This window comes from Acomys russatus, chromosome 5 (genome assembly GCF_903995435.1).
Source record: "Acomys russatus chromosome 5, mAcoRus1.1, whole genome shotgun sequence".
Taxonomy (NCBI): domain Eukaryota; kingdom Metazoa; phylum Chordata; class Mammalia; order Rodentia; family Muridae; genus Acomys; species Acomys russatus.
In genome coordinates, this window is record NC_067141.1 from 2246796 (window position 1) to 2259873 (window position 13078).

The 13078-nt window shown below is 41.1% G+C and overlaps 1 protein-coding gene and 1 pseudogene across 1 annotated transcript in view; one reads left to right on the forward strand and one right to left on the reverse strand.

Annotated features, from left to right (window-relative positions):
- Positions 1-13078, reverse strand: part of Usp31 (ubiquitin specific peptidase 31) — a 58479-nt gene that overhangs the window by 27708 nt on the left and 17693 nt on the right. The window contains exons 2-6 of the mRNA XM_051145162.1: positions 6046-6183; positions 4789-4877; positions 4603-4695; positions 3767-3902; positions 1440-1584 (exon numbers count right to left, since the gene is read on the reverse strand). Coding sequence (XP_051001119.1) covers positions 1440-1584; positions 3767-3902; positions 4603-4695; positions 4789-4877; positions 6046-6183 — 601 coding nt within the window. The remainder of the gene's footprint in view (positions 1-1439; positions 1585-3766; positions 3903-4602; positions 4696-4788; positions 4878-6045; positions 6184-13078) is intronic.
- On the forward strand, positions 597-909 carry LOC127188849 (U6 snRNA-associated Sm-like protein LSm7; annotated as a pseudogene).

The window sequence follows — 13078 nt, forward strand, 5'->3', positions numbered from 1 at the left end:
TCCTTCACAGGCCATGCACCTCTTGAAGTCTTAGCCCCCGGCTAAAAACACTACTAAGCAGCAGCAGTGCAAACTAAAGAAATAAGACCTCACTAGAGGAAGCAGTCACTGGGGACACACCTAACTCACTTGCCTGTCTGTCTATCTTTGTTGTACCCTACTCTGTCTAAAAATATTTTTCATTTAGTTACAGAAGAAGTCTGGGCTGCTCTTTCAGTTATATCTTTTTTCTCTCTACTATTTTTGTCTTATGTTTATCTGTATTTTTATTTATCATTGAGCACATTGCCACAAATTCCTGTGGCAATAAGATGCAGAAAAATAACAAAAAGGGAATAAAATAATGAAACAGTGATTTACTAGAGGTAATGGTGTAAAAAGAAAACATCATCTGACTGAATGGGAAGAAGGATATCCAAGGATCTAAGTACAAATTCATGTCAAAAATAGAAGAACCCAAATAAAAAAGTTGTTACTAAGACTTAAAGGAATAAGTCAGCCTTGCTCTCTGAGTAATGTGAGGAAGGATGTCTTTACAATGTGCCCAATAGTTTTCATAAGTAAAGGAAGGCCTGTGCAGGGCAGCGCACAGCGGCAAGATGGCAGACAAAGAGAAAAAGAAGAAAGAAAGCCTCTTGGACCTGTCTAAGTACATCGATAAGACCATCCGAGTGAAGTTCCAGCATGGCCAGGAAGCCAGTGGCATCCTGAAAGGGTTTGACCCACTGCTCAACTTGGTGCTGGACGGGACCACTGAGTACATGCGAGACCCCAATGACCAGCACAAGCTGACGGAGGACAGCGGCAGCTGGAGCTTGTGGTGTGCCGAGGCACTTCCATGGTGCTCATCTGCCCACAGGCAACATGGAGGCCGTCCCCAACAGCTTTGTGTAGCAGCAGGACACCTAGCAGCCAGCAAAGGGGCCTGGACCAGAGGCCTCCCTTCCACGGGTGAACTTCCGTTTGGTGTTTTGGTCTTTGTTTCTCTTGTTTTTTAATAAAATTGCCCAATTGAATTTAAAAAAAAAAAAAGTAAAAGAGAAGGAACAGAACAGAGATAGTAAAACACAAACACACACACATATAACTAGAGGATTCAAGTGGCTTAAAGCAAACTTGTACAAATAGGAAGTAGAAAAGCTGGTGGTATGGTGAAATGGTGAGGTTGGCCTCTACACAATACGAAGGCAGTAAAAAACTGAGTATAAAAGGCAGGTGAAGGGTCAGATGTTAATACACAAGAATCAGATTTGGGGTTGAAAAAGATCATTGCTAGCAATAAAAGAAATAGATTTTATTGAAAAGAAATGAAAAATCTAAAAACAACAGTATGTGCACTTAACCACAATTTTAAAAATTGTATACTATTATATAACATTCAATGCCCACTGTGGTCAAATCTGTAAACTCAGGTGCATTATAGAGACATGACCATTTACCTCTTTGACTGAGAATTCCTTCAGGCCTAAATATTTCTGGAGTCTCAAAGGCAAAAATGCAATCACTTTCATGAACCGTCTCCAGGTCATCTGTGTCACTAAAGGAACGATGGAACCCATCATAGTACATTTCCGTTAACACAATCTAAAAAATGGGGAAAATGTGAACAGTTGGGTAACTGGAAATTCAATATAAAAAGATCTTCCAATCCTAAGCTGACCTTCATAAGACCATCAGTGGGGGCTATTAGATACCTCCCAGGACTACATTATTTGCTGGTAATGAGAGACTCTTAGAAGTATAGTAGCCTCTGCAACTGTCTAGCAATATTCTCTGAATCCAGAACTTTATGACGCTAAATCCAGATCTCCTCCATGTTGGAGGATGGGTGATAATAACAGAATTACTCATTCTTCTGTTTCACAGGAGGATGGCAAAAGAGACCTAAGGTTCTACATGTTTTCAGTCTCATGGAGAGGGCAGTCTACATCTGAATCTAAGACACTCTTTCCTATCATTAAAGTCTCTTTTTTCAGATTTAAAAAAAAAAAAAGTCAAATGACCATGACTGTCTATATCAGAACACATAAAGTCAACTCAAGTGCCCAAAGATAGTAAGTAGTTAAATCAGCCCTAGTGATTCAGGAAGCTACTAGAAAGACTGACCTGCATATACCTGCATTATGGAGCCAAGCCCTAAGTAAATAAAAAGCAAAGCCAAGAATGATATATATAAATAAATAACTACTTTTAGAAAAGATTGTAGGAGACTCCCAGGAAAAAAAATCTAAAGAACACTACATAATACAGCACTGAAGTTAGTGACTTTCTTACCATTGATACTTAAGATCCTTTTAATTTCTAAGTTATATTTTTATGATGAAACAGAAAAACAAAAGAAAGGGAAGAAAACAATGGCTACATTCAGGGCTTCAGCTACATGCTCAGCAGCACTGTCCAATACAAAAGAACTAGACAGGGCAGAGCAAGAGAAGTTTCCAGGTCAGGTCTGCCACTGGCCAGCCAGGTGACCTTGAACAGGGCCTTCTCCAAAGGGGCCAACTGTCAGTCCCCCTGCCCCACTAGTACCAACATTAACAAGTCTATGAGGTGGAAAGGCCTGTGGTCTGTTTCACAAATGGCCCAAGGGGGGAAAATGTTCCTCCCACATTTCCTTCTAAGAGATTTATGCTTGTGCTGTTTTTCTCCTGGTGAGCATGGAAATATAATTCACCTCTCCAGAAAGCTGCGAGCTAGAGCAAACTAGACATCATATCACTAATTGATGCCACACGTCAAAAGACTGTGACAGCACTGAGGCTTTACAGACACAGCTGCATTTGCCTTGGATACCAAGACCTCTCTTCTCTCTGCCCTCCCTCATCCTGGAGAGAAAAAGAACCAAGCAGCAGCGTAAAGAAAAGATCAACACTTCACCACTGTGCCAGTACTCAGCCTAAGAAAATAGGAGATTGGCTACATTAAGGTAATATTGCTTTAAGTATATTTGCCCAAATGGGGCCAAATGAGGCCAAAGTATAAAATATGTTTATTTTTCAAGTGATTACATAGCAGCTTCTAAAAGCTAACCATAGAAAAGCTATTTTACGAGGAAGTCATCCTTCCTTATAAATCCTAAGAAATGTTTCGCCAACAAAAACTGTATGTAAAATATGTTAAGTCATGCAAAGGCAAATGCATTTTTTGGTCAACTTAAATATAACTACTTATCAAAGACATGTTCCCCTACCCCAAAAGGGGAAACCCAACTTTCCCCTATCTAAACAAAAGACTCTGGTCTTCAAGTAAGTAAGGAAATAAAAAGGGTGGCAGATACACCTCAGTTACAGTGCACTTGCAGGCAGGAGTGAGGCCCTGGGTTCAAGCCCCACAAAGGGGCCGGAAGAGGAGCACAAGGAGCACGTACTATCTACACAGCAGCATGCTGGCAAGACACCCAGTCTCACCCCCACAGCAATGGAGGGGACCCCTAAGCCTCTCTGTCAAATGCCACACGAGTAGTGTGAAAGGTTAAGCTATTACACTTTACAAACAAAGCCACAGTGTCTTACATAAAGCAGTTTTTCTTTTTATAAATACGATTAATTGAAGCAGGGAAAGGCTTTCTATACACCATCTTCTTTGAGTTTGGATTCCCTCCACCCTCTCTCCCCTCAACACTAAATGCAACTGGTTTTAAATTTCTAACATATTTGGCAGAAAACTAGAGTAGAAAAAAAAAACAAACAAACAAAAAACAAAAACCAGATAAGCAGAAAGCAACACGTTAATGACTCCTATGGAGTTGGCCTTAGCAGGTTATTACCTGATCAGTGGGGATCTTTGTCTCCATGGACACAGCTTCCCGAAGTCTGGCAACAGTCCCAGACAGAGGCACAGCCACACCAATCCTCATGCAGTGGGAACACTTCCCTTGATACACTACAGTGACATAGAGAGGCCTGTACAGATCAAAGTCAGATCTTCTCATTAGTTACTTATTTTAGCTAGAATAAGGAAGAGATGAAACAAACCTGATTTGAAATCAACACAAAAACTAAAATAAGGCTTGGGACATAGCTCAGCTGCCTCCCATGCACAGCCCGCATTCCCCCAGCACGACGTAAAGCAGAAACAGTGGCATCTGCCTACCACTTAGAACCTAAAGGCCGAAGAGTGAGAGTTCAAAGTCATTCTCAGCTACGTACATTTGAGGCCAGCCTGTGATCTAAAAAGAAAAGGAACTGAAGCTAATGCCCCCTTTATTTAGAAGCCAAATGGGAAACATTCAGTTAGAAACTACTGAATAAGTTGAAAGAGCTTTGAAAAGCTATCTTCATAAAAATATCTTTCATGTAACATATTCATAATTGGTTCTGTTTTCCTTCAAAACAGCCTAACTTCTGAAGGGCTGAAATAAATAAGTACAAGGAGGGTCTCCAAAGAATCTAAGACATCCAGTTTTTTAAAAAAGGCTATGGCATGGGCTTGCCTCGATCATGCTCAGCCTGAACACCCAGACAGGCGTTTAGCTTCAAGAATTTAACAAGGCTTGTGTCCATTGCCATTAAGCCTATTACCTCACTAAGTCAGTGAAAAACCTTAACAGAAAAAGAAGTGCCCTATCATAGAAGACTGCTAATTTTACACATGCATTCTTACCTTGTATGTGGTAGAGGAATTGGCAAAGAAATACACAGGAAAGGGTCAAAAGTGTTGCTCTGTTTCTGACAATGAGGGCAGGTCAAAGAAGATCTTTGAAAACAAAAATGTAAAACATTCACACTAAGATCACATAGAACTATGTCAGGCAGACAAAACAAGAGTGAACATGTCATTTGCTCCTACCTGTACTGGGCTTGAAAAAGTTCTTGTACAAAAGTGCTACACACAGGAAAAGATGGTCCCTCAGGCATCATATCAGTCTCTGATGGTGGCTTTTAAAAAAACAAAAACAAAGTACAATTGACAGGCCTGAAGTGTCAATTCTTTTTTTTTGTTTATTTTGTTTTGGTTTGGTTTGGTTTTCGAGACAGGGTTTCTTGGGGTACCTTGGCTGTCCTGAACTCACTCTGTAGACCACAGAGATCCACCTGCCTCTGCCTCCCAAATGCTGAGATTAAAGGCATGCGCCACCACACCCAGCTAAAGTACCAATTCTTGATTGAAGTTGAACCTAAAATGTCCTTTATAAGCTGCATATGGAACCCAGAAGCTCTGCAACATAGAGTGCTAAAGTAAACAGAACACGGCGCATAGCGTATAGGTTGCAGGGACTCATTCCCTCAAACAGACCATGTTTATCATTCTCAAGTCTGTTAGGAGACTGTGCAGCTCTCTTCCCTAGGATGTTTCAATCCTCACCTTGATGCTAATCCACAGTCTGCGTCACATCTCACTTAACTCTTATGCCCCTAACTACTAAGAATCTGCTACCACATATAGAGAATGGGGATGTCAGGACACAAGGACTAGTAAAAGTGCCTGGCCTCTATGATATTTCAATATGGTGACAGTCAGTCATGTATACATAGTTATATGACAGTGCAGCATTCAGGAAAAAAGGACCTTAAGCTAAAATAACCATCAATTTTCCAAAACTAGAAATTCTGAAATACAGATCAGACTTGTCACAAACTTCAAAAACTCACAGGGACATACTCTTCCCACTGCATGAACCACTTTACCTATCATATTAAGGCTACACGTAGAAAAGTTGACTATGAACTGCTCTGTTTCTCAGTGAGACCATTCTGGACCCAATTCCTATGCTCAAATCCAAGTCTAACAGCAGAAGTATTCATACATTTCCTTTCTGACTGTGTTATTTGTTCTACTGATCTACACAGTACGTGTCTTTATTAGAATAGGAAGCAACTAGTTCCCTCGTTAGACTGTAAGGTCCTTAGGGACAGTTGTCTTTTACCTACACTGCCAGCACAACAACCAGGTAAAACATCCCATAAAGTGCCCACTTAGTTTTATATTCACCCAGAGGTAGTCACTACTTAATGCAACAAGCCCTCAGTGGAAATTTTTGAGATCTCCCTGTCCCCTTACCCATTTCCCTGTTCCCTGGCTACCCCAAGGAGTACATGCACTCACCTTCAAAGGAGGCTGGCCACTCTGCTTTACAGCATGATTAAGGTCTTCATGAACTCGATCCAAAAGCCACAGCAGAAACTCCTGGGCATCATGTTGGGAATTTCCTCGATACTGCAGAGCATTCTTTGACACAATACTCTGCAAGTAAATAAACCAGCACAAACAGCTGTGAGTTCCTGGCTTGGAAGACTATCAAAATCTCAAGGGTATCCCAAAAAGATTTCGAAAACGAAACAAAACAAGGAATATTCTCACAAATGAAATTCAGTCAACAGCAGTTCAATTCTTATTCTTAGCTGTGACATTGGTATAAGATGTTAATGACAAGAAAACTAGTACAGACTTTTAAAGGACTCTTATGCTACTTTTACTGACTTTTCTGTAAGCCTGAAATTATCCTAAAAATTAAAAGTTTAGGAATACATTTTTGATTAATATAGCAGTTGTACAGAGAGGGTGTCACAGGAGTAGAACACTGGCTAGAGAAAGAGCTGGAGGACAATGATGACATCCCAAGAGGTATCATTTAAGCTTTGAAGGGTCTACCCTTCAAAGGGATCAAAGTGGGGCTACACATTTAAACACACAAAATGGTAAGAAAGTATGGCACCTTTAAGAAAGTCCAAGAAGTTCAATAGACCTGAAAGTGCAGGTCTGCAAGGCAGAGCAAGAGAAATGAGTAAAGACAAGAGTGGCTCAGAAGGATTTTAAAAGCAAACCAAAGATGACACAGGAAGCCAGGAAACGGTTCTGAGTGAACTGGCTAAGCCGATATGCTCTGAGAAGAGAGAAGGTGGACTGTTCCAAAGTAAAAGGAAGTGACTTGTGGGTATGGTTGGAGAAGAACCATGCACGCAAGACATTTTACATATAAATAAGACAAGTGAGCACTCCAACTTTAGCTATGAGCATTTAATTTGGAGTAGTGCGGTGCACAGTAGTAAAGCAGTTAGGAAACAAAATGAGGAAAGAAACATGAGTCTTAGAGAACGCTGTGAAGACATACATGAGAAGGCAAGTTTGCAAGAGATTTAGAAATGTGTCAGAATCAGTAGAATTTGTAGCCCAATTAAAATGAGAGTTAGGAAGCAGGCCTCCATGGCACCCCGTTTTCCAGAGGGTAGATTTTACCTACATCAGTACAGGGGAAAAGGAAAGATGGTGATGAGTTCTCTTTCAAATCCAAAGACCCTGAAGCTCTGTGGTGCCTCTAAGAGAAGACAGGGCAGATAGCTGAGAAAGTGCACATCTCGGCTCAGTGCAAGAATCCACACTAAAGACAAAAATATAGAAGCCAAAAGATGAGTAATCACAAATACTACTGAGATTGCCCAGTGATGTCACGAGACATCAAGCCAAAGGAGAAAACTCAGAAGACACATATATTTAGACGTGGGGGGGGGGGGACATCAAAGGAGACCAAGATAAAAACATTAGAGCTGTGGCCAAGAAAATCAAGAGCACAAAGTCTAAAGAGCCAAATGACAAGTTTCATGAGGGAACCGACCTACCAGTACTTAAAGGGTAAAGAAAGGCAAAGCAAACCAACAAACTACAAACAGGGCCAGAGAGATGGCTCAGCAGGCACTGTCATATAAGCCTGGCAACCTGATTCTGATCCCCAAAAGCATGTAAAGGTTAGTAAAGAGAACCAAACTAATCCCACAGAGTTGTTCTCTGACCTCCACAGAGGTGTCATGGTGTGTGTACATTTCCACACACATCACACAGGTACACACACATACACAGAGAAGCACAAACTTCCTCTTATGTATCCAAATTAAGAAAAATCATAAAGTCAGGCATAATGGCGCATGCTTGTAATCCCAGCACTCAGGGAGGCAGAGGCAGGCGGATCTCTGTGAGTTTGAGGCCAGCCTGGTCTACAAAGTGAGTCCAGGGCAGCCAAGGCTACACAGAGAAACCCTGTCTCGATGATGATGATGATGATGACAACGACCAAAAAAACAACAGGCGGCAATCTGATTGTGAAGAACTGTCATAGCTTGATGACAATTACACATAAATAACCAAAAAAGTTGATTATAAAATATCTGAGATTCTGTTTGGGAGGAAGAGTCAAAGAGATATTAGAAATAATACATGTGACACCAGCAAAACTTGCCAGCAAACAAGAGAGGGAAGCCAAACATGGTTGTTCATATCTAATATCTCAGCACTTGGGAGTCTGGGACAAGAGGACTGCTGTGAGTTCAAGGCCAGCCTGGACTACAGAGATTGACTCTGCCTTCAAGAAAAATACAGTGGAGGGAGGACCTGATAACAAACAGAGCTGAGAGATTACTACATGGATGCCATCCAGCAACAACATAAAAGGAGAGGGACAGGACTGCCTTCACCACACTACCCAACTTCTCCCAGCAGAGGGCAGACGTCTTTCTTGCTCTATTTCTACTTTTTCCCTGGTAGTCTAGTGGTTAGGATTCAGCCTTCTCAATCTCTGCCTTGTCAGTGCCCCTGGAGCATTTACACACTTGACATCTCCACTGTGAAATGTGAAGGCTTGAGTTCCTTCACTTAGAAGCATCAAAACAAAGCCAATGATATGCACAGTAGAAGAATGGAGATAGATAACTGGTGATACTAGGTCAGTGACGCTAAAGAGAAAACAAAGAATGTCATCAAGGTTTTTTATTTCTGACTTAGGTAATGATCAGGAATCAACCTGGAACTGAGGGACCATAGTTCTGAACAAGCCGAGCTTGAGGCACCTATTTATCACCCCAAATGAGGCTGCACATGGTGCTCGGGAAAAAGACCTGGGTGAATGGTTTAAACCAGAAAGGCATACGACTATCAACTGAGCAGAGAACAACCCAAGCGGCATCTAGCATGAAGAACAGCCACCAGGCCAGAATCTTGACAAACATGAGCCTAATAAAAAGAAATGAGACTGAACAAGGGAGTTCACACAAACTGAGCCAAAACAGAACTTCAAGGAGATAGAAGCAACAATGCAAAAGGCTACAGAAAAGTCAGGTAAGACAAACACCGGGATGTTCATCCTCTAGCTTGTCTAACAAAAAGGTCACTTGCCCATTTGATCTCAGGGAAGCACATATCTACCCCAAAGGAGTAAAGCAGAAGTAAGGATACTGAGCAGCTTCTGCTGACCATTCTTCACACCCCAGAAGCTGGAGTTGTGCAAGCAAGGAGAGACTGAGCATCTAGAGAGAAGCAGCTGATGGAAAGGAGAGATCTCAACAACATTCTTCAGCTCGAAGAGGGGAGATTCAGAAAGTAGAGGAATTCTCTGGACAGGGGAGGGGTCAGGTGACAGAATCAAGCAAAGGAGGGCCTAGACACAGATGACTAGAGACAGGACAAGAAACCATTTCCACCAGTCTGCATGGTTTGCTTTACAGAGGAAGCAAAGACCAGCTGCTAAGAGGTCGTATGTATCATGGGAGAGATACCGCGTACAGCTAGGTCATAGAAACTGACAGAAGCACAGCAACCTTCTGTCCTCATCACATCTCTTACTTTCTTTAGCTTGTATATCCCAGAAACAACCTAACCAAAATCACAATCTTCATTATCTATCAGTGAAACTTTACATACCGCAGCCTCTGGAATTACAGGGCCACATCAACATTTAATTTTTTTTTAATCAAGATTGCATTAAGTTTGCTTATGCTTCTTACCACTAACACTTCAACTCATCTACACTCAGTGTGTACCAAGACACTGTACTAGATTGTTTAGCAAGATAGTTGTCAAGCAAGACTAAACAACTGAACTAATACAAACCTAATTAGGGCAAAATCCATCCTGGGTCAACCTCACCCTCAATTACCATATCACAACCTGAAGGAAAAGGAAATCCCACTGAACTAACACAAAAGCTCCTCTTTCTGCCACTTTTAGCCCCTCAACATGGTGGCATCTCACAAAGACACACCAGAGACTATTTACCTCTTCCCCCAGACAAAACAAAATAGAGAATAAGAGCCAATTATATAGTGCCTCAGAAAAACAAAACAAAAAACACAAGTCACCTAAGTGCCACCAGAGATAGCTAATTCACTGAATGAGCAAGTAGGAGAGAAGCTAATGGTCAAAACCATTAACTGGCTCAATCACTATAACTGTGGTCTAAGTCATATCTGATCCTACCTTGATTTGCCTTCTAAGACTCTTTTTCACTATTAAACCTTAATTTATTTAATGACCTAAACTTAGTCACTGTATTTTTGAAGTTTTTTTTTATAGTTGACTATCACTATCACCTGCTGAATAATAACATATATTAAAGCATTAAAATTATGCAATAATGGGGCTGGAGAGATGGCTCAGCAGCTAAGAGCACAGTCTACTCAGCCAGAGGGTACTGAATTAAATTCCCAGCAACCACATGGTGGCTCACGACCATCTATACTGTAATCTGATGTCCTCTTCTGGCATGCAGGAGTACATATAGATAGAGTGCTCATCTGTAAAATAAATAAATAAAATATTTTTTAAATTATGCAATACACTGCAATAAACTTAACTTCATATACTTGTGTCTGTTTTATAGAATCTGAGTATTTCTGCTTGGAAAATATTAAACTGAGTCTATTGGCTTAAGTCCTATATATCCAACTATATAGTTACATTAACTGTCTACGTTGATGACACCAAATAAAAGTCAAAACACTTGCAACACTTCCATAACATCTTGTAAATGAGTAACAGTGTTTTCCCCTTGGAACAAAAAGAATGAGTTAGGAACACATAGCTCCAAGTAAAGTCCACACGGCAGGAGCTGCTATACACCTCCAGACGTGAAGCTCGGCAAGGATAAACCTTCATGCAGCCCCACAGACAGGCAGCAGCATCTCATGCCCCAGGGAAGACAATGAGTGGTCCCAAGCATTCTTTACCTGACTCCAAGACAAAGACAACACAGTAATTATATTGACTTCTTCTCATAGGAAACAGATAGCACAATATTAGTCTGATATGACTGACTGACCAGGCGTTGGGCTACTCTTCTGGGGACAAAGTGGTTTGTAAGATTCATCAAAACAATCACTATCTACTGTCTTTGCCAGAAGGAGAATGGAATTTATTTCCCATGGGTGTGGGGAGCTGGCACAATAACATGGCTCGACAGGTAAAGGCTGATAAATCTGAGTTTGATACCTGGGATCTACATGACAGAAGAAGAGAAATGACTCTTACTACATGTCCTCTGACATTCACATACACACAAAATTAGTGAATAGAATGTTGAAAAAAATCACAGAATTCAGATGGACAACTATATAGGTTGAGCATTTCTAGTCCAAAATATGTGTGTGTGTGTGTGTGTGTGTGTGTGTGTGTGTGTGTGTGTGTGTGTGTGTGTAAATGACATATGTAGTATAGTATACATGCATACACGTGCAGTGTGTATGCCTGTGCAGGTGCAGAGGCCACAGGATGTCAAAGGTCCTGCCATGTTCTCTTCCATGTACGCCTCGCCTGCCCTTTCTCAAAACAGTGCTTCATGTCACCCTGCCTTGTCTTGAAATAACTATATAGACCACGCTGGGCCTCAAACCCAAAGCTCTACCTGCCTCTGCCTCCCCAGTGCTAGGACTAAAGGCATTCACCTCCATCCTCCTGGCATCTTCCTTATTCTTGTGAACCTAGAATTAGGCGAGGAGCCAGCAAGGCCCAGGCTATGTCTATTCCACATAGCACCCATCCCCCATCCCCAAGATATCTCATTATATATAAACAAATATTCCAAAATCCAAAACCAAATCTGGAACCTCAAACACTTCTCGTTCCAGGTATTTCAGATAAAACAAACAAACAAACAAACAAACTCAATGTGTATCCACAATTTTAAAGAAAGAAATATATAAAATGTGAGTATCTAAAGTCACAGATAGTACCTAAAGAGAAATTTGGCTTCTAAACTAACACTAGAAATAAGCATTTGCTTGAAAACAAGTTGATCTTTTGAATCTGACTTTTGGGATACCAACTAAGTTAATGAAGAATAACTAAGCTTTGAGAGATGATATTTGTGTGAATGGGTGAGTATTGTAAAACATATTAGAAGGATGAGGAAACAGTAAGGAAGATAAAAAAAAACTCATATAGCAGTATGCCACACGAGGTCCAGAATGCAGTCATGACCAAACAGTAGCGTGCCCTTCACCTATTCCCTCACCTTCACTTCCACTGTGGAGGCCTTTTGGCCTATCAATACAAATCTTGGCCTATCAATACAAATCTGGCCACAGACTCTGGCAGACAAACTCTAAGGTCTTGACCTTCTTACAAACTGAAATGCCTCCACCCCAACCTCTGACCTATTCCTTTACCTCAGAAGGATGAAGTAGGGACATGTAGGGGCTCTGGTGAGGGCAGAGAAAAATTATGCAGATTCTACTATGTGAGTTTTCAAAATCATGAAAGTAGATTTATTCTGTGGTCCTACATAATAACCCTGAAAACCAGGAAAAGGAATATATCTAAAGTACATATTCCCAACCCTGGTTGCACATCACAGTCGTCTGGGAAACCAAGCCAAATCACCCAGACAAACAGTGTTTATGTCCTAACTGCAGCGCAGAGAAGCAACGTCATTAGTCTATGGCACAGCTTGAGAGTTCCAAGTTTTTGTAAAGTGTAATGTTTTAATGACTCTACTTTTAAAGTGAAATCAGACTGAGACCAAAGCTGATTCCACTTTTTAAATCACCAAACCTTATGAGAAGCTCAAGAAGCCCCTCATAACTGCATTACATCACTTAAGACAATCTTAACTGTTGAGATTTATGGAGTGCCTGTACTGTATTGGGTTCAGAGTACTTATTTTTAGGTGTTATTTCCTGCAAAATCCACAAAGGAAAACCTGTGATGTGATGGTGCACACCTTTAATCCCACCACTCAGGAGGCGGAGGCAGAGGCAGGTGCAGGATCACTGTGGGTTTAAGGCCAGCCTGGTCTACACAGCGATTTCCAGGTCAGCCAGGGCTATGTAGAGAGATCCTATCTCAAAACAAAAGCAAAAACAGAAGCAGAAATAAA